This window comes from Caenorhabditis briggsae (assembly GCF_000004555.2).
Source record: "Caenorhabditis briggsae complete genome, chrI, whole genome shotgun sequence".
Lineage (NCBI taxonomy): Eukaryota > Metazoa > Nematoda > Chromadorea > Rhabditida > Rhabditidae > Caenorhabditis > Caenorhabditis briggsae.
In genome coordinates this window covers 9,319,063-9,344,366 of record NC_013489.2, presented here as the reverse complement: position 1 = coordinate 9,344,366, position 25,304 = coordinate 9,319,063, and the positions used below count along the sequence as shown (strand labels likewise).

General features: G+C 37.3%; 8 protein-coding genes across 8 annotated transcripts; 3 read left to right on the top strand and 5 right to left on the bottom strand.

Annotated features, from left to right (window-relative positions):
- Positions 1-963: 963 nt before the first annotated feature.
- Cbr-axl-1 lies at positions 964-4,070 on the top strand (the record flags this gene model as incomplete). The annotated part of the gene is made up of 10 exons (XM_045239888.1): positions 964-1,035; positions 1,476-1,676; positions 2,263-2,382; positions 2,425-2,474; positions 2,521-2,646; positions 2,691-2,840; positions 2,883-2,962; positions 3,583-3,667; positions 3,715-3,864; positions 3,917-4,070. The coding sequence occupies 10 exons, from the start codon at positions 964-966 to the stop codon at positions 4,068-4,070; spliced, it is 1,188 nt and encodes a 395-aa protein (XP_045094897.1).
- Positions 4,071-4,213: 143 nt separating this feature from the next.
- On the bottom strand, positions 4,214-12,585 carry CBG12525 (the record flags this gene model as incomplete). Its single annotated transcript, XM_002640003.1, has 20 exons — positions 4,214-4,402; positions 4,447-4,586; positions 4,630-4,801; positions 4,908-4,955; positions 4,999-5,162; positions 8,362-8,585; positions 8,633-8,803; positions 8,932-9,180; positions 9,229-9,377; positions 9,422-9,548; positions 9,594-9,898; positions 9,949-10,377; positions 10,426-10,570; positions 10,615-10,807; positions 10,856-10,976; positions 11,023-11,167; positions 11,219-11,304; positions 11,352-11,698; positions 12,393-12,509; positions 12,564-12,585. The coding sequence occupies 20 exons, from the start codon at positions 12,583-12,585 to the stop codon at positions 4,214-4,216; spliced, it is 3,543 nt and encodes a 1,180-aa protein (XP_002640049.1).
- Positions 5,520-6,015, top strand: CBG12527 (the record flags this gene model as incomplete). Its single annotated transcript, XM_002640005.1, has 3 exons — positions 5,520-5,583; positions 5,627-5,926; positions 5,975-6,015. 3 exons carry the CDS (start codon positions 5,520-5,522, stop codon positions 6,013-6,015), a joined length of 405 nt encoding a protein of 134 aa, XP_002640051.1.
- On the top strand, positions 7,457-8,286 carry CBG12526 (the record flags this gene model as incomplete). The annotated part of the gene is made up of 4 exons (XM_002640004.1): positions 7,457-7,520; positions 7,889-7,987; positions 8,038-8,196; positions 8,249-8,286. 4 exons carry the CDS (start codon positions 7,457-7,459, stop codon positions 8,284-8,286), a joined length of 360 nt encoding a protein of 119 aa, XP_002640050.1.
- Positions 12,586-13,009: 424 nt separating the features above from the next.
- CBG12524 lies at positions 13,010-14,711 on the bottom strand (the record flags this gene model as incomplete). The annotated part of the gene is made up of 10 exons (XM_002640002.1): positions 13,010-13,182; positions 13,232-13,312; positions 13,357-13,484; positions 13,538-13,668; positions 13,719-13,820; positions 13,868-13,970; positions 14,014-14,219; positions 14,276-14,447; positions 14,495-14,604; positions 14,652-14,711. 10 exons carry the CDS (start codon positions 14,709-14,711, stop codon positions 13,010-13,012), a joined length of 1,266 nt encoding a protein of 421 aa, XP_002640048.1.
- Positions 14,712-14,917: 206 nt separating this feature from the next.
- Positions 14,918-16,550, bottom strand: Cbr-zhp-3 (the record flags this gene model as incomplete). The annotated part of the gene is made up of 8 exons (XM_002640001.1): positions 14,918-14,979; positions 15,152-15,324; positions 15,374-15,519; positions 15,568-15,633; positions 15,680-15,941; positions 15,986-16,167; positions 16,212-16,402; positions 16,448-16,550. 8 exons carry the CDS (start codon positions 16,548-16,550, stop codon positions 14,918-14,920), a joined length of 1,185 nt encoding a protein of 394 aa, XP_002640047.1.
- Positions 16,551-17,698: 1,148 nt separating this feature from the next.
- On the bottom strand, positions 17,699-19,485 carry CBG12522 (the record flags this gene model as incomplete). Its single annotated transcript, XM_045239851.1, has 6 exons — positions 17,699-17,827; positions 17,875-18,031; positions 18,085-18,254; positions 18,326-18,448; positions 18,493-18,798; positions 19,438-19,485. The coding sequence occupies 6 exons, from the start codon at positions 19,483-19,485 to the stop codon at positions 17,699-17,701; spliced, it is 933 nt and encodes a 310-aa protein (XP_045094896.1).
- A 3,319-nt stretch (positions 19,486-22,804) lies between these two features.
- On the bottom strand, positions 22,805-25,282 carry Cbr-gpa-15 (the record flags this gene model as incomplete). Its single annotated transcript, XM_002640000.1, has 7 exons — positions 22,805-22,995; positions 23,353-23,506; positions 23,550-23,679; positions 23,725-23,853; positions 23,901-24,061; positions 24,932-25,073; positions 25,119-25,282. 7 exons carry the CDS (start codon positions 25,280-25,282, stop codon positions 22,805-22,807), a joined length of 1,071 nt encoding a protein of 356 aa, XP_002640046.1.
- Positions 25,283-25,304: the final 22 nt, after the last annotated feature.

Sequence of the window (25,304 nt, the reverse complement as noted above, 5' to 3'; positions counted from 1 at the left end):
GGACCGTCCACTTTGAGCCTATATATTTCGGTTCTGTTGGAAGGTATCAAAAAGTGGTTAACTAGTAAAATGTTTATCAGGATATCAGCAACATTTTACTGGTTAGCCACTTTTTGATATCTTTTGCAGAAAATGAGATATATAGGCTCAAAGTGGACGATCCGGGTGTCGTTCTATTAGAGGTTTTACGGTATTTTACTTTTAAACACGACAGAAAAAAACTAACTTTTAATGAATTTTCTTATTGGCTTTGAACACTTGTCAGTTTTATCTTTATTCAAATCTTTTAAATAAATTCAAATGTTTTTATTTTGTTTATTGGATTGTGCACAATTAGAGTTTTTTCAATTGATCTGAACTTTTTGGTTTATAAGAGCTTAATAAAGCTTTGTTTTTGTAGTTGCCTCATTTTTTGTAGCAAAGTACCCTGAATTTCATATTTTTGATAATTTTCACAGGAACCAAGGTATATTGGCTCAAGGTTGACGGTTTGGGTGGGATTCTATCAGAACGTTTACAGTGAGTCGTGTTGAAGTGTTCTTGTTTTACGAACCCAGACGTTTTTGCTCAGACTTGTAGTTTTCAAATTTCCAAGAAATATGGAAGATTAGAAAAATCGGAAACTGTTTCAGCCTTACTTTAAACAGCTATTTTCAGTTCGTTATGTTAAAGATCTGATCCATGTCCAACAACTGTTGTAAGGCCAATCACTTAAACCACGGAAACACATCCCTGAGAACACAAACTAGCCGTTTTTTCTCCTTTCTATGATATTTGCCAAGACGGTTGGCTCTTTCTCCTCTATCTCAATCCATTTGACACAATATCTCTTTTCCTGTGATCTAGCTTTTCTCGCGTCGTTTCCGCGCATTTTTGATCCACACTTTGAAAATCTTGTCTTGTCGAGCTTTTTTGTTGGTTTTTATTTGGTTGAAATTGTTTTCAGCATGAAACGGAGTTACCATGACAATGCGATCGAAAACTTTCAGTGATCGAATACTCAATGATTCGGAATTTTTCAAGTGGTGTCAAAAGGTGAAAAACGGAGTAGTACTGTAGTTTATTAAATTCAACTCAAGAATTGATATCTTCCCGGAGCTGCGGAAGAGAAACGCCGGTGGTCGCGGCCGAAGGTCCTACAACGGCAACTACAGTAACCTAAAACTATACTTACTTTCTGTTTTGTCGAGTTTTCTGTTGTTTCCCCCCAGACAAGCCAGAAAATAGAAATTATTGACAGTGAAATAATTTACAAAAAAGTACGAAACTCCAGAAAAGTTGAATAATATGATTTTTAGTTGCGGTAGTTGTCGTTGTAGGAAATTCGGCCACCGGTGTTTCTCTTCCAAAGCTCGGTTTTTTTTCTAAGTAATAAAATAACCATATTGAAAAGATGAAAATCTTTCCGCAGAACTTAGATTTTATAATAGTGTCTCAGAGTTTGAAATAGTTTTTGATGTTACAATTCTGTTCAGGAAGAATCGCGGAACGCCGATTCGATAACTCTCTACAAGTCGATTCTTGAATTCGAGTCCAAATTCAAGAGCGGTTCTCCATCACTATCTCTTCTTAAATTGGCTCGACACATCCATCGAAAATACGTCAGTTTGAATACTGGAACATGCAACGTCATTGAAGATTCAACTCGGACTGAAATGTCCAAAAGAGTTCATGAGGTGTGTCTTTCTCTTCTACAAAATAACTGTTTCTCCATTTTCCACCCGGTATCTGTCAAGTGTTCTGAGTACACAGACAAGGACTCTTCATACATTCTTTTGTGTGCAATCGAACAGGTTGACACGTCGTTAGGCTGGAAAGTGTCGGTCAACAATCGTATAAGACATCCGTTTCTTCTTTCTTTTTTTAAACTCCCTTATCTTTTTTCTAATTTTGCTAAATGGCTAGAAAATGGGCAGACTTAATGCCTCGATATGAAGAGGATACTAAGACTGTGAGTAATTTTGGTAGAGAATCATTTGTAAATTTTTAAAATAAAGTTTCAGAATGAAATTACTAAGCCAGTAATAGAAGGTACTCTACCTATTACCTTTGAGCTGATTTTTCTCGGTTACTGTCAAAGATATCAAAAAGTGGTCAACTGACAAAATGTTCATTATAATGTAAAAATAATTTTGACAGTCGACAACTTTTTGATATCTCTTACAGTGACCGAGATAAATTGGCCGCCCAAAGTGAGGGAGAGGAACCTTCTTTTACAGGTTTTACAGTATCCCAAAATCCTTCAAGTCGTTTTCTCCTCAGGTTCTTGATGGAAAATCCCCCTACATCGAGTTGTTTGATCCTTTGAAACAACCATTGTTCCAACATTTACGATCTATGCACACAGAATATTCCACGACTACAGCAGATGTTAGCAATACAGTAAGCTATTCATTAATTTTATCACTAATTAAAACTTTTCAGTGGGAGGACACATCATCTACTGATTCTTCTGATAAAGGTGCCACTATTTGGTATGTATTCTATTTTTTTCGAATCAAACACTGTTTTTGATTCTAGGTTCAATGACGACGCTATAGATCGATCATCTCGACACGAAATTTCTCAAAATACCGTAACGCATGAGTCGGAAGACGACAGGTTTGCGTTTTTCAATGCAGTTTGTACTCGACTCAACTCCTTACAGTAAGAAATCTCATAAGAGGCAAAAATTAATATTCTTATTACAGAGAAACTAAAAATTCGTCAGAAACGGAAGAAGAGAAAAAGAAAGAGAGATCAGCGGATCCATATGGGTCCGATGGATTTGCTCCACCTCCACAAAGCACGCAAACTCATACGTTGAGAAATCTTCCGAAAAGATTTGAGTCACTTTATAAGTTAGCATGGAGAAGAGACTATAATGGTTTTTTGGTTTTCAGAAAGAAAAGACAGCAAAATACCACCACCACAGATTCCAGCGGATTCGGTAGTAATGCCAGTGATTTTTGGAGTTTTGAACGTAAGAAGAACACTTTTTAACTATCGGTACAAAAAAATCGAAGTCATGGGAGAGAAAATCTGGTGACCGCAGCCGCGGCCAAACTACCGTAACTAGCAAGTGTACCGTAAACACTCTAATAGAAGGCCATCCTATACTTGCCATTTAAGCTCAATTATTTCACTTCCTATAAGAGATATCAAAAAGTGGTAAACTGACAAAATGTTTATTATAATGTCGAAAACATATTATCAGTTGACTTCTTTTTGATAACTTCTCCAGGAACCGAGATTAATTGACTCAAAGTTCGAGTATGGGCTGGCCTTCGATAACAGTGGTTACGGTATTTAATTTCAAATATTTTTCTCAGTTTTCGCCAGTTTCCGGAATTTTTCAAAATTTAGAAAAATTTTATATTTCGACTTGTTTGGGGGTTTTCAACACCAAAGTTGTCGAGAAGCAATAGTAATCGAGAAAAAAACACCGAAATTTTAGGTTACTGTAGTTTTCGTTGTGTGGAATTCGGCCACGGCCACCAGAGATTCCTGTCTGCAGCCCCAAATTTTTCGGTATCGTAATATACACATTTCTGAATCATGTCAAAAAAGGTACTGGGTTGAAAACCCCACTTTTAATTGCAGGTTATGGAAAGTCGAATCATGGTACACTTGAAAGACCGAATCGTTTGTTTCCGGGAAGTAATAATGGGTTTTCGACACTCCAACCGTTAGTTTTTTGAGTCGAAAATTTCTGAATAAAACCAAGAAATTCAGAAAGAAAAGAAGTGGAGAAATCCAAAAACTGACAGTTGAACTACGCTATGAAAATGATGTACCAATGGTGGCAAAGATCTCAGCAAACCAATCTGTCACACTCAGATATTTTCGACATTTATTTGGACTTCATTATTCTGATAATTGCAGGTATTGATATTCATTAGTTTTTTTTTTACAAAATTCAAATTTTAAATTCCAGATTTTTCTTCAAATCAACATGTGAAGACGGCTCGGCTCACTATCAATGGACATTGCTCTTCCAGGACGATGATATTCTTCCAGTTTTTCAAAATAGAATCACAGCAATTTGTAGGATGTGCCCTCCGCCTCCAGAAGATCATCACTTGATTTGACCCATTTTGAGATTGTCAGTTTTAAGTTAAAAATGTACGGTTATTTATTTAACAAATTTGTCAGATTCAGATCAAAATGAAATTGAGAATATGTAGTTCTAAAGCAATGCGAGGCCATTTGACAAAAAAATTGAGAAGATCAGCTAATACAAGATTTCCGTTATTCTGTGATTTCCGATCCGTAGCTCTTGCGGTAGAATAGGTGGACAGGTCGAAAATCGAACATCGATTCGTGAGATTTGTTCAGAAATAGAGAGCATCTCGAAAATTGAATCCCAGTTTAGATCAGATCCCCGCGAGCTAAACGAAGAGAGACTCGGAAGCCAATCAGTCTGCAAAAGAATTATCTTATGGAATACGATTCTTATTAAATTACCTCGAATGTCACATTAGTGTTCGTCTCGTTTATAATCAGCTCTTCTAACTTTTCCAGTCCTTTTAGCATCTGAACCCAATTTTGATCAGAAATCCACGAAGAATTGAAGCTCAAATCCAGTTTTACAAGATTTGGAAAAGCTGAAAACGAATGTTTCTATGATGAACTCAAAACCAATCTCACCAGTGATGGTAGCTGGTATCAATGAGTTGTTGTACGAGTGTGTAGCCACATTTAATCCGGAGAGGTTCAGCGATTTCACATTCGAACAGTTGCTAAGAATCTTCAGAATCTGCCCCTCGTCACGGAAATCTATTCCGAACAACTCCAGATGTTCTAGTTTGTTTTTAGTTCTCTGAAAAATAATCAATGCTTGATACTCGTAGTCATCATCAGTAAAACCTCAAAGATTCTCGAAAATCCAGATTTTGAATAAGAATTTGATATCTTCAAGATCCCACATTCATCGATAAGATCTTGAAAATTTGCTTCATCTTCTTGGGAAACACCTGGAAAAAAATTGAACTATTATTTGAACTTTCTCAATATCACACCACAGAAACTGATATTCAAATAAGAATTCTGGGGTCGTTCACATTTGCTCAAACTCTTCGCCACCTCTGACATTTCCAGATTGTTAAGAAAGAGAGAAGAGAGGTCCAGACGTTTTGCAGTCGACAGTTGTTTCAGTTCGTTGATAATTTCCGGATTCGGATCTGAAGATTATCGCATTACCTTTTCGAAATCAATTCATCAAGGGTTTAGAATTTTGACTAAAACCCAATTGTTCATGTCCTGTCCTCCCGTGTACCCGTTTCACTCCGATTGCGTACAATTCATCCGGATGACATACCCAACTATCAGAAAAGAATAGAAGAAGAAAGCATAGAATCGAAAGTGCATAGAATCGTTGACAGAAGTACAAAAAGTATCTTCTACTGTATTGTTGTCTCTCCCTCTTCTTCTTTTCTTTTCTACCAATGAACTACTATTAACAACAACCGGACGGAAGGAGACAGAAAATGGTATAAAAGAAGACGTTGAGGATTGAATTATCATCAGCAGCAGCTGCAATGGCTTCTTATTCATCTCTCCTAGTTCTCTCCGTTTGCACCGTCGGCGCACTCGCTGTCATGGGTAAGAATATTTCCAGCTTTGATTCTCATTAGAATTTTTTCAGAACACAACTCCTATTACCCGGGAGGACACTCTACCAGCTACTACCAACCGTACCAAACCCACACCTACGGATCAAAGTACTACAACACGGAATCATACGGAAAGTACGATGAGCATGGAAACAATGGAAAAGACTCTCACTACGAGCCAACCTACTACAATCCAATTGCTTCTTATTATCACTCGTACATGCCGAAGTACCATGGAGGACATCAAGACTACTACACCAAGTACAACCAATACACACCATACTACGGTGGATCCCATCAACAAAACTATTATGAGCAGCCGAAGCACGATGGTTCGTTTTCTTATTCTTCATTTATTTATGATCCTGATTAATTTTCAGATTACCACGACGGAGACCACCACTTCGGTATGCACAAGTAAGCAATCATCGGATCTAATTCATGTCTCACTCAATTTGCTCTTTTTGCATTTTTTAACATTTCCTACCGAATAAAGTTTCCTATTTTTTATTCTGGCTTTCTGAGAAACACATCATTTTTACATTTCATGAACCACATTTGCGTGCTTTGAGAATGTTGTGTCCATAATTAGTACATTCTCTACGACATCCATTCCTAATAAGGGGCGAAATGGGGACTAAGGCGCTCGTCGATTTCTGATCTGGTCTCATTTTATTTGGAAGTCTTGAGAAAATCGGAGTCTACCGTAATCTTCAAAAATATTTTCTGAAAACAATCTCGTGAGTATGGAAAAAATTGTACGGAAAGTATCGGGTCTTACAATGACTACAATATATGTCTGAAATTTACAAATATCGGCACACACTATAAAATTTGCAATGCTAAAGGAATATCATAAAATAGTACTCCTGGACGTTTCAGAACTCGATATTTGGACATAAAGTAGAACATTTCTGAAGCGTCGGATTCCTAAACTTTGAGTTCTGAAATTTTGGATTCTGAGTAGTCCAGGATCCCGCAGAGACCGCAGAACTTATTGGAATTGTATGCAAAGACGCTTGGGGACTGATTTTCGTAATTCCAGTTTCATTCTGAAGGTTTTCTGCTGTTCTCCAGAAAGACAACGTCATTTTTTTGGAGTCTACTAATTTTCGCACTTTCATTTGTGCTTTTAGCTCTGACATCACTTCAAGAATTTTCTCAACACAATTCATCCCTTCTAGAAAGCATCTACGAACCTTCATTTCAAAGATCATAATATAGCCATGTAAGATCCGTTTGGTGACAGAGATGTCTTGAATTCAAGACTTGAAAATATCACTATTTTCAGTTTATTTTTCATTTTCGATACTTCAGAAAATTGGTTTACAAAACAGAAAAGAAACGGAAAGGAGCGGGGGACAAACATAATTGCATGTGCATTCAGAAGATACCAATTATTTGAGGTTTTTGAATTTTTTTTAGTCCATTTTCATGGATCGTTGTCTAATACGAATTGTAAAAAAAACTACCGCATAGAGAAAAATATTGGAGAAATCTGAAAAAGTCACCCTGTCCGTTTGGCACTTCCTGTCTAATTTTCTTTCTCGTTACAACTTGTCTTCTTCCTCTCTTTTTCACCTTTCCTCCTGCCGGGGACCTCACTCCATTCTCTTCAACAAATAAAACCTTCGTACCATTATGTAATTTAGTGTACGTGTGAGAGAGAATATGAAGAAAGAATCTTGTCTTCTTGTTGCCTCAATGACTAGTATCTACAAAAAGCATTCAAGAAAAAAACGGAGGAGGGAGGGGAAAGTGGGCGGAGTCTTCTTGTTTTTTCTGGATATTCGAAGGAAGTATAAAAGCTACGTGGAGAGGTTTATTGAAGTCACCAACGCATTCAACTGGGTTGAGGAAAGATGTACTTCCGTTCAACATTTTTGATTTCTGTTGTATTCGCTTCAATGGCTCTTGCCATGTTTGGTGAGTTATGCAATTTGAATCAACTTTCCTATACCGTAAAACCAGTAATAGAAGAGCCTCCAACTTTCAAGTTTGAGCTCAATTATCTCGATTCCTGCGAGAGATATCAAAAATTTGTCAACTGATAAAACATTGTTCCTATTATGATGAATATTTTATCAGTTGATAACATTTTGATATCTTTCACAGGAGTCTAATTTATCTCAAAATTGACGGTTTGAATGGCCTTCTATGAGAGGAAATATGTTAACTGAATCTAATTTAAGACTGGGATCAAATTGGCTAGAAAATAGAAAACAAAAAAATAAATCAGATTGCATTGGTTGTGATATCTGATTTCCGTCTGAAAGCAAAATTCGATTTTTCAGATCATGGCCCGAAATATGGATCCCATCCTTTCAAACCAGTCTACCTGAACCCATATGGATCCAAGTACGAATCATATGGAAAGTATGACGACCACAAGGGTATTATAATCTTCTCCATGAAGTGTAGATCAAGATAACAAAACTTACAGATTCCCATTACCAACCAACCTATTATCATGACTCTTATCAGCCAAAGTACAACGAAGGACATGATCAGAAGTACGGAAACGACTACTACTATTCCTACCAACCATCCCATCAGCCATACTACGGTAGCTCCTACTACAATGAACAACCCAAATATAACGGTGAGCTGTGAAAATTTCCAAAAGCATTTTTGAAAACCTATTTTAATTTCAGATTACCACAACAACCAAAACTACTACGATAAATACTGATTTGATTTTTTGGCCTTGTCATGTGATTTGTGAAGCAAATAAACATTTTTTTAAATAATAATTTGTTAGCCTTACTTTTGGAAATTTCCTCATACACTTCGTGGGCGGGAGGAGCACGCAATTCAAATACAAGACCGATTTCTCTTTGATCTGGTTTATGAACTACTTGAGATAACGTAAGCTCATCAATACTGCATTTGTCTTCGTCTTCTTTGTTGAAAACACTTTTTATTTTGAATAGCGAAACAGTAGGAACGCTGGTCATCACAGCTTTCTTCACTTCTGCAATAGAGAGGGATCTGAAATTCAAAATGAATTAAACTTTTATTTTAGCCTTTTAGCTTGCCTTCTCATTGGCAGTTTGACAGGTCGAATCTCATCAGACGCATTTCCAGGAGGGAGTTGGAAGAAACATTTGACAATCATATCCGTACTTTTTGGATCGATTTGAGCTCTTGGCGATGGAATTAACCGTTGAACAGATGGAGATGTCTTACTGGAAAGGGCTATTTGAGGGCTGAATAAAACAAAATTGTATTAGAATTAAGTTTTTTTTCAGTTCTATGATTCCATGAGTCAAGAGAAACTTTCTCGAATTTCTATATTTTACAAAGAAAAGAAAATAAAAGAATGGAGAAAACCTACATGGCGTTTACTTTTCTCATTCTGACAACTTGTACATCATCATCGTCTGCATAAACAGAAGGAGCAGAACGAATCGTCGCAGTTGGTGATATAGACCGCCGTGGAGAATTCGACCCTCGTGGGATTGAATTTAATGAAGACGATGAATTCCGATGATCTAATCGTTTTGGCTGACAGTAGGATGGCATGGATGGCTGAGTGCTGCGCTTTTTAAATGGACGAGATGGAACTGGCGGTTGTGGAGAAGGTCTGAGAGGATAAAATTAAAAATCGAAAATTCAAAGTAGATGTATTCACCTAGTGTTTTCGCCGCTTCTCCGCTGAACTCGCTTTGAAGAGTTACTGAAATTATCCGAGTTGTTTGAGTTTCTCCGTTTTCGAGAAGCTGCCATCCCTAGAATGATATTATCTTCAATTTCATCCGGAGGTGAATCATCAGAGTGAGCCTGAACATTTTGAAATCAAACAAAAAATCGTTTGGTAATTCTACCTCTTCATGTCTGTTCGTAGTTCGAATGGTGAGAGCCGGAATATCGGTGCACTGAGATGTTCGATTTTTGAGATATTCGCAAAACTTCATCATTCTCTCGTTACCTCCATTCTCATTAACATAGCGTCTGTAAAAATATTAAAATCAGTGAGGACTCCGAATCCAAACTTACCTCAAATGTTGGTAGGCTGTCCAGCCAGCACTATCTTTGAGATCAACTCTCGCTTTATTATCAATCAACAACATTGCAATATCAATGAAACCGTTTGTGCATGCTTCCATAAGGGGAGTTAATTTCGAATGGTTTAGATCATCAGAAGAACTTTGGGATTCTTCTGATATAAACGATTCTGCACTTCTAGCATTTACATCTGCTCCATATCGAATCAAAACACGCACGTTTTCCAGATGATCATGAGCAACTGCTTCCGACAGTGGAGTCCAACCACCGAAATCCCTCGCATCCACTTTACAACCCTTCAAATTGAAAATTATAAAACTTTATATACCGAAAATACGTTTCTCACCATTCTGCACAGTTTCTCAACTACACCTTCATTGTCCGACTTCTGAGCAGCTTGATGTAAGATAGTTTCACCCTTGTCGTTCGTTTTATGCTTTTGATGTTCTGTCAAATTATCGAGCTTCAGCAGCTCGTTTTCCTCGCGACATCTTTCTAGAATCTCTTCATCGGGAAGTCTTCCATACAGAATGTCTGTCTCATCATCTTCGTCCTTGATCAGAGTATCTGGTATTTCATCAGCAGCCTTCCTCCACTTTTGGGATTTCTCATCATCTCCATTATCTAACAAATAGTTTGCCCAAGTGTCATACAATTCTCGTTTGGTGATATCAAATTCTTCAACTTCTTTTGAAAGATCATCGAAGACTTTTTCCAGACCGAATGATTTCAATTTGCACATGCAACCGAATATCGATACTTTCGTGTCAAGAATCTGGATTGGAAGATAAAATATTAAGCTGATTAATCTATGCTTGGTTACCTTCTCTGCTGCTGCTCCCGTCTTTTTCAATAGATCCAGTCTCTTCTCAAACATGTTTTTCGATTTAGCATGTTCATCCAAATCTTCATAGACAAGAGCCATTCCAAGGAAAGCTCGAAGCTCATCTTCATCATTCCGTTTGCATCTGAATTTATTTGATTGAATTGGTGATCTAGAAATAGAACTCACTCAAGCATTTTTTCATAATTTCTAAGAATATTATCTCTGATGTATTGTCTGTACTCTTTTTTCTCCTTATCCATGAGTGTTCGGAAATACTGATCGTACAAATCTCCGACAGCTTCGTGAAGTTCGCACATTGAAAGTTTAGGCTCCAGCTTGGTATTTTTGAGGATCCTAGAGTATTTCACAAGGCGGTATACTTAAAAATGAAACAATTTTGTCGATGCTCCACACATTGCTTCCTTACTAATACATAACCGTTTAGTGGTATCCTCTTTTTCCGTTGGAGAAAGTTGCTTTTCATGAAAAATGTATGCCTGAGCAAGTGATTTGTATCCCTTTTCCAGACGATTTGCGAGAATGTATTGCTGAAAACTGATAGCTCTTTATCATATATTGACACTGATAACGAACATGAGATAATTCACATAGGGTTTGAGCCTTTTTGTCTTCTGGAGCATCGTCATCCATGAGTTCTGCTATATCCACCCTTCTGGAGACTGGCACAATACTGCACTTCGTTCGCAGCATTTCAAATCGAGTTGATTTATCATTCGGTCTAAATCAAATCAGATGAATCATGATAAAGAATGCGATAAAATATTGTTACCTGAGCAATCGATCCGTCTTGTCTAGCAGATGCAAAGCCTTCTCGTTATTTCCTAGCTGATTTTCTAGCTGTGCTTCAAGAGTAAACTGAAAATTAAATAATTTGAAAACCTAAAAATTAAGTTGCCTATTACCAACTGAGCTAATCTGATATGATGTGGTCCTCCTGGATCACCGGGTTTGAATAGCTTTTTGTAGGTTCCCACGAGTTCTCTCGACTTCTTTGTCATTTCAATGGCTCTTTCAATATCCCCCTTTCCAGCTACACCGTTGGTATATAGTTGTTGGAGACACCATGCGTAAACGTGATGTGATATTTGCTCTTGCGAACGACATCCAGATTGAGTTGCCAAGTTACGGAAAGCAGTCAGATGTTGGAGAGAACTTTCTCGATTTCCGAGTGCTGCGTGAATTTCACTCAGCTTGCGTTCGCAAAGGCTTCCTTCGAGCAGAACTTTGTACTCTCTTGCTATTTTTGCGCCTGAAAAAATGTATCTCGGTCTTATTTTTCAAGTGTGCCACTTTTGCCACTATTTTGATTACGGAGCATCTGATAGCTGCTCAGGATGAATGATAGCAAATAAGCTTGGAGAACAAGTAAATGATTAAAATCTATTCTTTATCTAGCGTTCAAATTACTTTGGAGCAATCTGCATTGATTCTCTCGTCCCGCCCTCTTGACAGGGTATTAATTCGACACCTCCTTTTGCTCACAAAAAGTTTTTTAGCAAAGGAAGGACCCCATGAAATTTTTTTCAAAATTTTTTTTTGAAAAAACAGAAAAAGAACTTCTCCAGATTGTATAGAAATATTCAAAACTACGTAGTTGATTTCAAACCGTACGGTTTGAAATCATAAAAGCACCAAAAACTCTCACTAAGCCTTTCAAAAATGCACTAAAAAACTGAAAAATCGGTATTTTCCGAGCCCATAACTTTTTTTAGAGAGACAGTAGTGAAAAAAAAACTCTTCAGTTCTGTAATCAGCGTGTTCAAAAGTATCTAATAAGCAGAAAAATCCGAGCTCTAAAAGTTTTTTAAACGCGCTCCGCTGTGTGAGCGAAAGGAGGTGTCGAATTAAGACTCTGTGCCCACTTGGCATTCAGGGCTTTGGAAAACGATAAAAGTAAAAAAAAGAATCCGCATCTCAACTTTTCTGCATACCAAAAGCCTAACCTTCTTCTAAAACTTCGATTGCTTGGTCTGATTCTCCAGCATCGTACAGCTCATGTCCTGCCTCGTTGAATTTATCAACCGCGTCGGTGAATTTGCCGTTCCGTAAATATTTTTTAGCTACAAGGTACAAAGATTATTCAATTTCAAACGAGTTTTTGTCTTTGCACTTACCTTCTTTTATTTTTCTCGACATCACTGACAGATCTGAAACAAAAACTTGGGATAAAATTGTCAAGTTAGTTGCAGTTAGTCCGTATTAGAGTAGGAACAAAATATGTCAACTGAATTACCATACACGATAATTACAAAACACACAGGTTATGAATATTTAACTTCACACTAAACTTTTCGTTTCTTTTTATTCACAAACACACAAGGACTTGAAAAAATTCATAATTCGATAGATTCAGTTAAAAATATATATTCTGCCGGTACTTTCTAGGTGGACTTAGAGAAATTGGAAGAAAAAAGAAATCACAGGAAACAATTCTGATAGCTAGAAAGGAAAGGAATCTCGGGAAGAGAAAGCGTGAGAGAAGGGAAAAACAGAAATAAGTTAGAAATAAAACTGGGACAGAAAATACAGAAAATCGGAAGAGAGTAGGTGCTCCTGACGCCTATTGGTTGAGCAGATCCCAAGCGTCATCATCCCATCCTTTTTCCTTTTCTTGCTTCTTCGGTGGAGCAGCGGTTACAGGAGCCGTCCGTGGAACGGTTGCTTTAGGCTTGTTGAAAGAAGATTCAAATTGAGCGATGGTAGATGAATCATCCTCCACAACATCAGCGATCACTGAAAAAAAATTAGCTTGTTCATGTAAAGGAAACCAGTATTCTAATACCTTTTTCTTTCTTGGGTGCCGGTTTCGGACTCCTTTCTTTCTTTCTTCTAGCTTCAGCCGGTTCTGCTGACGTCATCATTTCTATAAACAGAAAAATTGATTTCTTGAATTCGAATCAAAAATACCTTCACTACTCAAATGAGTGGCGCCTTCTGTCGTTCCACGTGGCAGCTGTGATTGCTTCAGCCAGTCATTAAACTCGTTTTGAGATGAGGAACCAGACATTCCACCGTTTCCAAAATCTTCATATCCACTGAAAGAAATTGATGTCTGAATGTATTTCTAGAAACTAATAGACGAACTTACGTTTTAGAGAGAATACCCGAAAATGCGTTAAGGGATGGTGACTTCACAAATTGAGAAAAACCATCCCATGATTTGGTTCCAACTTCGGATGCTTTACTAGCAACACCACCGAAGATAGAGTTGTTTTGAGACTGAAACATTACACAAATGAGTCAATCTAGTTGAAATTATATTCCCTTACCACATTTTCACTCAATTGCGAAGCTTTCTGCTGTGCTTGCATTCCAACGTCCTTCGCCATGGCAGCCGCTTGAGAAGCTCCTTTTGATAACATCGACCAACCCTGAAAACTCAATAAATATCAAAACCTTAAAACATTTCGAGTCCTACCATAGAAAGACCTGACATTGCTCCAGCTAGAAGGTCATCTCCACCATTATTCGACTGGTTGGGAACATATCCAGTATTTCCGAAACCTTGGTACTTGCTTCCTCTAAAAACGATTGACGTTGAAAGTTTAGTGATTGAGAACTCACGAATCTTGAGAAGAGTAAGATCCATCTCCTGTGGATTGGGAGTAACTAGAATTCCCTCCATAGTAAGAACCAAGAGATGAATTTCCAGAAGATTTATTGGTCGAGGAGTTTGAACGAGCACCCATTCCTCCGAGAGTAGGAACAACGTAATTGTTAGCCGGAGATGTAGACTGAGACCATTCACGCCCTTCAGCTTCGCACGCAACCTGACATAGATTTATGTGTTTTTGTTTTTGAGTTAAAAATGAAAGCAAGTACTAACCTTATCTCGGAAGAGAGCAGCTGCTCTTGAATTGTATTTCTCCTGAATAGTCCACTTCTCCTTATAATCCGGCTGAGACTGCAAAAACTCGGCAAATTTTCGATTGCCTCCGGCTTTCATTTTGGCCAATTCGATGTCCTTCCACTTGTCCATAGTCACTGAGCGAACAAAACTGGAAAGAAAATTGATTTTATAAATCAAATGCAATGAAACACTTGCCTCAAATGAACACCCAAACTACGGTGAATACCAGAGCACTCAAGACAGATCCATATTCCATAGGACACAGATACCCACTGCGGATTGTTGGCTTCGCATTCGAAGCAAAACTGAAATTGGAGATTACATTTCGAGGTCTGATTTTTGTTAAACTTACATTATTATCATCTAGAGGTCTCAGTTCTTTGAGGACCCGGCGTGTTCGTGGACTGGCCATCTGAAACATTGAATTTTGTAATGTTTACTCGTATTGAGGTAATCAAAAATAATAAGCGATACACCGAAGGAAAACAGAGAGCCGGTATTATATATTTAGAAATCGAAATGTTTTGTGAAAATTTATGAAAAAAAAACAAAAACAAAGTTGATAGTACATGTATGCAGTATAGATCGAGAAAAATTCAAACATCTGAAGATAAAATTCTAATTTTCATGTTCCATATAATTGCTCCTGTTATTGATGGACTTTTTTCGGGCGAGGTATCCTGAAAGCACCTAGTTTAGTACATGTGGCAAGCAAAAATCGAAAGCAGTGGAATACGAAGAGCGGAAAGGGCGCGAAAAAGTGAGGAAATGCGAGAGAAGGAGTGAGACGAGAGAGTGTTAGACTGGAGGAGAAATTGAAAAACAGAAGATGAAAAGAGTGAAAAGACAGACCGGGTTGAGAGGAGATTCGACGCATATCTCGTAGCTGCTGACGATCCATACCCATACTTCGACGATGCTGAGAAGGAGGTGGAGCATTGCGGACTTTTTCATGAGTATATTGATGATGTCTGGCTGACGATGTAACACAGTTTTTCAATGGCAGGGATGAATCTTTTTTGGACCTTGAAAAAGTTTTACACTGATTTAAAGCATTAAATTCATCTTGAATACATATCGTGCTTTCCAAAGGAATCCGATTCACTTTGCCTCCAGTTATCTAATGAAATACTCGTTTTGTTCAACGCTGTCTGGTTTAAAACTGTTTGGTTTGCCATCGAGTGACTTGTAGCATTCAGATTTCGATTAGGTGTAAACAGCTGGAAAAATGAACTTCAGATGATTCTAATTTCTATTTAAAACCATACATTATTAAAAGCTGCACTGAATGCTGAACTATTCGATACGTTTGCTTGTGCTGACTGACCACTACTCTGTAATAATAAAATTTTTCGAAAATACGATACGTATATTTCCAACGATGGTGTTAAACATCAGCTCATCATTGAACCCTTCTGTTCCAGTGGATTGAACTTCTCCATTTGCGAAAAATCCATGATAATTAACCGAATTGTTTGATAGAGCTGGAGAATGAACTAGCGGTGATACTAAATTGAAAGTGGAGTTGGGAGATGATTCAATCATTGAAGCTGCCATCCCTGGTTTTGGCGAATCAGGTGGAACGAATGAATATGAAGACGTGCTTGCATGGTGCTGTTGACTCGTGGCATTCGACAATAATCTGGAATATTTCACAAATTGATAAGTGGATAGGTTTCTCATCACTTTAGTTTAGCCCGCATTTCCTCCATCTCTTTTTGTGCTTTCAATTTTTCCTCTTCGCTTGCTTGAAGCCTTCTCTCAGCAGCTTGAATCCATGCGGTCGCCTCTGCCAGTTTTTTCTTCTGTGATTCGAATTCTTGTCCTTTTTTGCGGAAGTACAATTCCATTTGTCGTTTTTTCTCTTTCTTCAAAAATAGACAAATTTCATTAATTTCTCAGATCGACTAACCTCTTTTATTAAATGCTTAAGAAGACGAACTCGCATATTTTCTTGAAATTCAAATTTCCGTTGTAATTTCGTCAAATTATCGGTGATCAGTTTCAGAGGATCAGCAAAATATGCTTTAACTCCAGAGCTAATATTTCCATCTAGCAGAACGAGTCGAATTTTTTTGTTGCATAATGGACAACTGGTCGCATCTGAAAAAAATGAATAGGATCGGCTATTCAGCGGCTATGGTCTACCTTTTTTGACGCATTTGTGACAAAATATGTGAAAACATGATGATAAGATATATCCTTCTTTACTATTTCGTTGAAAACAGTGATTGCAATGAACGAAATCCATTGTTCGAAACAAATACTTGAAAAAAGGTGAAGGAAGAAACGAAACAGTATACTATATTCATCGGCAGTCGATCGTTTCGGGAGACTTTTACAAAATATATTGTTGCGCCTTTAAATGTACTGTAGTACGTTTTTCTTTTTCTGATGCTTACAGGAAAATCAGTGAAGAAAGCGACTACAAAAAAACGTTCGAGCCTGCTGATAATAAATTTTGTTAAATAATACAGATCTGGATAATAAGTGTTTGTTAAATAATACAGATCTGGATAATACGTCCATTTGATTGTCAAATAAGAAATCTCAGAATCTCAGAAACTCAGAATCTCAGAATCTCAGAAACTCAGAATCTCAGAATTTCAGAATCCCAGAATCTCAGAATCTCAGAATTTCAGAATCTCAGAATCTCAGAATCTCAGAATATCAGAAACTCAGAATTTCAGATTTCAGGATTTCAGAATTTCAGAATTTCAGAATTTCAGAATTTCAGAATTTCAGAATAACAGAATTTCAGAATATTAGAACTTCAGAATACTAGAATTTCAGAATCTCATAACCTTAGAATTTCAGAATCCTAGAATCTCAGAATTTCAAAATATCAGTATTTCAGGATTCTAGTGTTTCAGAATCTCAAAATCTCAGAATCTCAGAAACTCAGAAACTCAGAATCCCAGAATCTCAGAATTTCAGAATCCCAGAATCTCTGAATCTCAGAATCTCAGAATCTCAGAAACTCAGAATCTCAGAAACTAAGAATTTCAGAATTTCAGGATTTCAGAATTTCAGAATTTCAGAATTTCAGAATTTCAGAGTTTCAGAATATCAGAATTTCAGAATATTAGAATTTCAGAATCTCATAACCTTAGAATTTCAGAATCCTAGAATCTCAGAATTTCAAAATATTAGTATTCCAGGATTCTAGTGTTTCAGAATCTCAAAATCTCAGAATCTCAGAATCTCAGAATTTCAGAATCTCAGAATGGAATTCAACACATTTTTCCGAAATTTTTCAAAAAATCAGTATCCGGGCCGAGCCGGGCCGGAAGAATTTTTTGACCCGGCCCGAAACCGCTGTGATCCGCCAAGTCAAGAAATAATACAAAATTATTTATTCTACACACAATTACACTTAAAAAGGGAATCGGAAGTTTTCTAATGAACAGCTTTGTGATACTTCTCCGTGAAATCCAAATGTGCCAGTTTCGCATTTTCATCGAACATTTTCTTCTCCATAAAGTAGTTCATCATGACTTGATGAACGAAGAGATACTGGTGCTCGGTCTGAATATTTTGGAAAATTCAAACTTTGTATCTGAAGATTACTGTACTTGGATAGAGTTATTTCGTTGTTCTCGAATCTTCTGTAGAATCTTATCACTGTCCTCGATAACCTGCCCGGATAACAGTTGATCCATCATGTACTCAATCATTACTACAGACCCGGTTCGACCGATTCCAGCAGAGCAATGGACTACGATCGGTGCCCTGGAAGAATTTCGAAAATGATTTTTCGTTCAAAAAATTTTGGGCAATCTAACTTTGATAATCTTGCTTTCGCTAGCAATTCACAAAGTGCCATATCAGCCGCAGGAACTCCACGATCCGGCCAATCAACCCAATGATAGTGAGTGGTTTTTAGTGTTGCTCCTTGACCCTCAACTGTCAGTACAGTCTCCATCACCTTTGCCTCGCTCTTCGAGAATTTCATCTGGAACATTTGAGAATTTCAGAATTTCAGTACTTTTGGATATCTACCTTGTTGCTCGACTAAAATTTGACCGTAATCTTGTGTCCCTTCTCTTCAAATTCCAACGTTTTATCCTTGGATGGATAGTACTCAAAACACTTTTTGGCACCTTTCTCCATCAGGTTGCACAGCATAAAAATCGCTTCAACCTTGTCCTGAAAACCCAAGGAATGAAAAATTCCCTAAATTCTGAGATCACCTGCAAACACATGAACCAAAAATCTGCGCAAGTCTTTTCTAGTGGTGCCTGTGTACAAATGAATCGTTTAGCATTGTTTGGAGTTGCCACATAGTTCCCATGAATGTAGTCGTATGGCCATGGAGGTGCAAGCTTCACACGATTATTATCCAGACATCCCACATCTTTGTATCGATTTTTGCCACGTTCCTGAGCTTGTTTGAATGCCTTCATTTTCTCGAAATCGTTGAATCGCTTCATGGAAGAAAACTCTTTTTGTAAGCCGGAAGGACCCTTTTCGAGAACGTGCTTGACAAATTTGACGAGCTGGAAATTCATTTCAATTAATTCCTGTTGAACAAAAATTCAGCATTTTTAAAGAACCAATTAATCCACTGATAGGGCACTAAACAACTTGAACGCAAATTGTCTCAGCCTCTGTAAGAGATAGCAACAGTTTGTTAACTAATGAAATGTTGATCAGAATCTCAATAATGTTTTATTAGTTGATAAATTTTTGCTATCTTCAACAAAAACTGAGATAACTTCCTTCGAAGTAACCAAGGACGCCTGCGAGCAAGAGGAAGAGACACGAAAGCTTGTTTACTTTGACGCTAATTATCTCGGTTCCTGTAAAAGATATCAAAAAGTTGTTAACTGATAAAATATTTATCAAAAATTCAAAAACTTTTATTAGTTAACAATTTTTTAATAACTTCCACATCAACCAAGATACGTTTTTCCAAAGGAACCGAGGACGCATGGGTGCGGGGGGAATAGGACGCCAATCTTATAAGAAAGCTTTGAAACTTTACGCCCATTTCTCTGCGCTCCTGTGAAAGATGAAAAAAATTGTCAACTAATAAAATATTCATCAAAACCTCAAAAACATTACATTAGTTAACAACTTTTTTTATATCTTTTATAGGAACGAAGATAAATTGGCTCAAAATAACGGGCACCCACCTGTTTCCTTTTGATATTCTTCTCTCGATTCGTCTGCTCATCAGTCATCGCTTGACTCGGCTGAGCCACTTCTTTCTCCGATCTCGTTTTTTTACTTCTTTCCAATGGGTCCTGTGGCGGCGGCTTATTATCTTTCTCTTTACTTTTTCTAGGAGTCGTTCCCAATTGTTTGTTCTTTTTACGTACTGAAACTAAATGGTGGAAGAGGAAGCATTTTCTAAGCCCCCAATAAACATACTTAGCCGATGCATTTGAAACTTCAAGTAGGAAAAAATACGTAAAACCAAACTGTAAAAGTTTTGTGAAATAATGATTTTTTGATAGTTTTGGGGTTTTTCGGTGATAGGAAATATTCGAATTCGTTGTTATTTATTTCCACGAAAGTGTTTTTGGCTCAAAAAAATAGACGACAAAAAAAGTGAAAAAGACGTGTAATTATAAATCTTCCAAAAAAAGGAAAAGAAAATTGGACGTGAGGAAAAAGTTCTACTGTAGAACTTCTACATAGTTTGGAGAGATTAGGGGCAAAATTAAAAAAAAAAACTTAAAAAATTTTTTTAACTTCTTAAAAATGTTTTTGGGTGCCCCATTATAAGGAAAAAGCGAGACTAAAAAATTCTAGGGGTTCAGTTAAAATTTTTATGCTAGATAGGAAAATTTCAAAAGTTATGAAATTTCCGAAACCAGAGAATCTATGAATGTGGGACTCCCATCAGCAACAACGCCGGTAACGGACATCGCTCTGAAAAATATTTGCAAAAAATCTGACGAGGTAAAGTTAATGAAATATTGTTTAAAAATTTTTCAATGTTTTTCAGAGGGAGGAGGCTACGGATCAATCACAAAACTGGACGCCTTCTGGATATTAGAACTTTGTGAACTCGATTTTTTTGTTGTTTCTTTTCTTTCGCTTTGCTTTCGTGTTTCTTCTTCTGTGTTGTCAGTTGTCCGAGGAAAAAGTTGTTTTCCGTCAGTTTACCAGAAAGTTTGTAATTAAAATTTCTGGAATTTTCGTGAAAAATGTTGTATGTTGTCCGTTGCCCCATACAAAAAAATAATTTAAGAATTTCAGAATCTTAGAATCCCAGAATTCCAGTATTTCAGAACCTCAGAATCTTAGAATCTCAGTATTCCAGGATTTCAGTATTTCAGAACCTCAGAATCTCGGAATCTAAGAATTTCAAAATCTCAGAATCCGTTGTCCGTAGTCAGCTGTCCGGTCATTTTTGACTGTCCGTTGTCCAAAAAAAAAAATGTGTCAGTCCGTGGATCTTCGAGTTTGTTCCCTGTCTTCCGTAATCGCTTCTCAGACGTACCTTGTAGACCTCGAGGTTTTCGAGGCTGTTGTGGAGAATCTCTGTTTGCTTTGGCTTCTGAAACTTACATCTGGCAAATAGGATTTTTGAGAAGTGACCCGCACATAAGCTTGAACTCGTGAACAAATTTGATAAAGCTATGAATTTATTGAAAGGGCCATGAATATGGTCAAAACGTTATAGGCCTGAAAAAAAAAGTTGAAATAAATCTGTACAAGCATTTTAAGTGCGGTGAAAATACCGTATTTATTAGGTTGGCGGGAAAGTCTTTGTCACTTTTTCAATAGTTTATTTCTCAAAGAAAAAATAACCGAATAATTAATTATATTGTCCATCATTATCAACAACATGTCTCCAACGTTCCCTCAATTTATGGATTCCATTGCGGTAGAATCCAGCCGGGCGTGAGGCAAAGTATTGTTTGAGTGCCGCTTCGACCGCTCCACGGGAATTGAAGCTTCTTCCTTCGAAGGCACGTGTCATATCGCCAAATAACCAATAGTCGGAAGGAGCAAGATCAGGAGAATACGGGGGGTGAGGGAGAACATTCCATCCATATCCCATCAGCTCCTGCTTCACTTGTTTCGAAACATGTGGGCGAGCGTTATCATGTTGTAGTACACTTTCTTGTCTTTCAGGGCCGAACGGTCGACTGCTTTCTTGAGGTTTCGTAGTTGAGTAGTGTAGAGGTCTCCAGTTATTGTTTTGCCCTCGGGCAGAAGTTCCCAGTAGATGGGGCCGTCCACTCCCCACCACACAGAGAGCATAACTTTTTTCGGATGAAGGTCGGGTTTTGGGACATCCTGTGGGCTCTCTCCTTCTCCAACCCGCTGGGATTTCCTGTGGTGATTATCGTAGAAGACCCACTTCTCATCTCCGGTTATTAGCCGGTCCAGCCATCGATCGCCCGCGTGGAGAGTGAGAAGAGTAATCGAATCGTCGACTCGGCGGTCAAGGTTGGCTTGAGTCAGGTGATGAGGTATGAATCGACCAAAAAGTTTTCTCATTCCAAGAGACTTCAAACCTTCAAGGACTGTGCTATGGTGAACTCCGAATGTGACAGCTAGTTCACGGCTAGATTGAAATGGATCCGATTGCAATGCGTGCTTCAGCTTGTCCAAATCCAACTCACGGGGTCTCCCAGAGCGATCCTTTTCATCGAGCGAGAAGTCATCTTTTTCGAAACGATGGAACCAATTGCGAATAGTATTGTAGTGAGGGGCATGTGTGTTGTACACATTCTTCAAGAAAGTTTCCGAATCCTTCATCGTGGTGTGAGATAGGAAGAGGTAAATCAAAACATGTCTGATGTGAATAGCAGTGGGAACAAACATATCGTTTCAATTACAGATGAGGAGCAGGGAAGGAGATGGGGACTTGTTTATATGGAAGGTTCTTATCACCTTGTTATTCACTAGAGTCGATATCATACACAGCCTCCATATACGAGAACAGTGATTAAACAAACAGAGTGACAAAGACTTTCCCGCCAACCTAATACTACAGTAATCTTTGGAGTTCAATAACTATAGTAATTTTTTTAAATCCAAAAACTACCGTAATCTTTGAAATTCAAAAACTACAGTGATCGGATGGTGAGTGAAAAACTACAGTGATTGAGATTCGAAAACTGCAATAATCTTTGCAACTCAAACAATACATTTTATAATCTCATGATCTCAGAACCTCAGAATTCCAAAATCTTAGAATCTGAATATCTCTTAAAATGCCGTATCTCAACTCTTTATTGTAAAAATCAGAGATATGGGAGAAAAAACAAAGAGTATAAAAAAAGAGTAATTGTATATTGCAAATGAATGAGTAATATTCAAACTTCACCAGTAAAATGTGAGGAAAAAGTGTGCGATCCCAAAGAAAAACTTGTCATTAAGTTTCGGAAATTCCGTTGCTGTCCAAAGTTGCAGAGAATCAAATTCTCTGGTCTTCTTTCTTCTCATTCATCCAGCTTCAGCGTTTGTAGGCAGAGCATATTTTCTCAGTCAGTTTGGGGTAGCGCCAACTAACATTTCAAGAGATCATTTTAAAAGAAACTATTCCATGCCAGTTCCTCTTAAATTCCTCCCAATAACCATATCAACAACACTATCAATGACCAGTTGAATCTGATTCGTATCAGTTGCACATGTGACATGGGTGTAGATTTTCTTCACATCAGCATACTTGTTGAGTCTTTCGAAACGCAATTGAATATAAGCAACACATTCTGCGTAATCATTCGATCCTGAATTTAGAATCAATATTTAGCATATTTGTAAACCGGGTCTGCCATAGTTACTTTTGGAATCAATATTTTTCGAGCAACTAAATTAGATATCAACGTAGTATTTGGAAAACTGTGTCGATCTGTGCCAAGCCAGGCCCTGTCGGTTTTTGCCGTCTCGTTTTTAAATGTGTTCATAAACAAGACACAGTTATTCAAATACTATCATTTTGTAGAACTCGTCGAGTTCTATCATATCTAATTTGGTTGGTACGAAAAGTCTGATTCTTAAAAAAACTATAGCAAGACCCGGTTTTTAAAGATGATATTTAGAAACATGGTCTTCTATTCTAAACATTTGTGAGTCAGGAATTATACCTAAATAAGTGGAGAATAGCACATTTATGCTAGTTGTCTTCAATTTTTGTTCAAACAAATCCCGTTTGTTCAAGAATAATATCATCGCTGCTTGCACAAACCATCTAGAATTACAAATTGTCTCAAATAGTTTGATGGATTCTTTCATCCGGTTCTGAAAAAATAGTTTTTTGAAATCAAATTTTTATAACTTTTACCGCATTTCCATCTTCATTCAGTTTTTGATTGTATTCATTGATGGCAGAAATAAAAATTGTTGCATTTACATTGTCAAACAAATGGATCCATTTCCTTCGCTCCGATCGTTGACCTCCAACATCAAATATCCTGTTAAAATCAGTTCCAATCCACAATAAAAACAGTAAAACTAACCTGAATTTGGTCCCTTTGATTTCAATAACTTGTTGAACTACTCCCATAGTTGGTATCCGAATCCGGAGCATATCATCTACAGTTGGAATGTATTCTGGATCATTTATCCGATCTATCTCATTCATGAAACTGAAAATATCAAAACTTGGATTCGAGGATTTCAGTTGAAAACTCACTAAACCAAAGTATCCATCATCTGAAATTCAGCTCTACGTTCGAACGTCTTCTGGACCGTAGGATCATGCCATAATCGTTTTATTGAATTGAATGTTAGTGGAATAAATGGCATTGCATCCTTGCTGCTTTCAGCCAAAGCGAGAATGTGTTGAGCATCGGCCTGAGATTTGGAAATGAATATGAACCTCTGATTTGGAATTGAAATGAACGGTTTTGACTGTTATCAGAGCTACCGTAAGCACTTTAATAGAAGGTCACCCTATACTTGCACTCTGAGCTCAACTATCTCCATTTCTATGAAAGATATAAAAAATGTTTCAACTGATGAAATGTTGGTGATATTATGACAAAAAATTTATCACTCGACAAGTTTTTGTTATCTCTTATAGAAATTGAGATAATTGAGCTCAAAGTGCAAGTATAGCTCAAAGTGCAAGTATAGAGCAGCTCCAGTAATTTCTAAAGAACTCATTGGTTTAGAATGAAATTGAATGAGCCCAGGGAGACAACGTCATGCTTGTCAATGCTCAAGCCTATAATTATGCAACATTTTGATTCCATCAGAGAGCTCGACTTCATTCAAACTTATATAATTCCACAAGTAGGGCGAAAAGCGTACAAACGGCGACTGAAGTTATGAGAGTCGATTTTAATTGTCTTATTTAAGATAACGGGGAAATTTTCGTCAACAAGTATGAAAGGCAAACATTAGTAACCGGACTGTAAGCAAAAAACTATGTTTTTTGTAGAATATTCTTTCAAAAACACATATGATTGAAAAAAAAATGTTTTCCTATATTTTCAGAAAAAAAAACTTTTATTCATTATGGTCTGATTACTGATGTTTTCTTTTTTATGCTTGCTTTCCATGCTTTTTGTCAAAAAATTTCCCCATTCGCTTAAAGAGGCAAGTTATAGCCAATCCTCAAAATTTCAGCCGCTGTTCGTACGCTTTTCGACAACCCCCCCCCTTACCTGTGTCTAGAGTTAAACAGTTCAAGTACTTCAGTTAAAATTTTGAGAAACTTACATCCAACTCAGGACTGGTTACTTCATGATAAAACTGATCTTTTGCTTTTATAAGTGTTGCCATTCCTTGAATAATGTTGCTATACACCGTACCCGCCACGTTTTTCAGATCCGTTTTAGTATACCCGCTACTATGAAGAATGCTGAAATTAACTGATCGTAATTATACTTTTAGAGCTGTAACTCACTTGATCTGTTTTAAAATGGTCGATTTCCCACACTCTCCAGTTCCAAGAAGTAACAATTTCTGGTTTCCAATCTCATTGTCTTCATCTTTTCGTATCTGTTTGTCGATGATTGAGTTTATCCTGTTTTGCTCTTTGCTCTCCGGCGATGAACACGTCGATCCCATTTATCTGATTGCTTAACTCAAT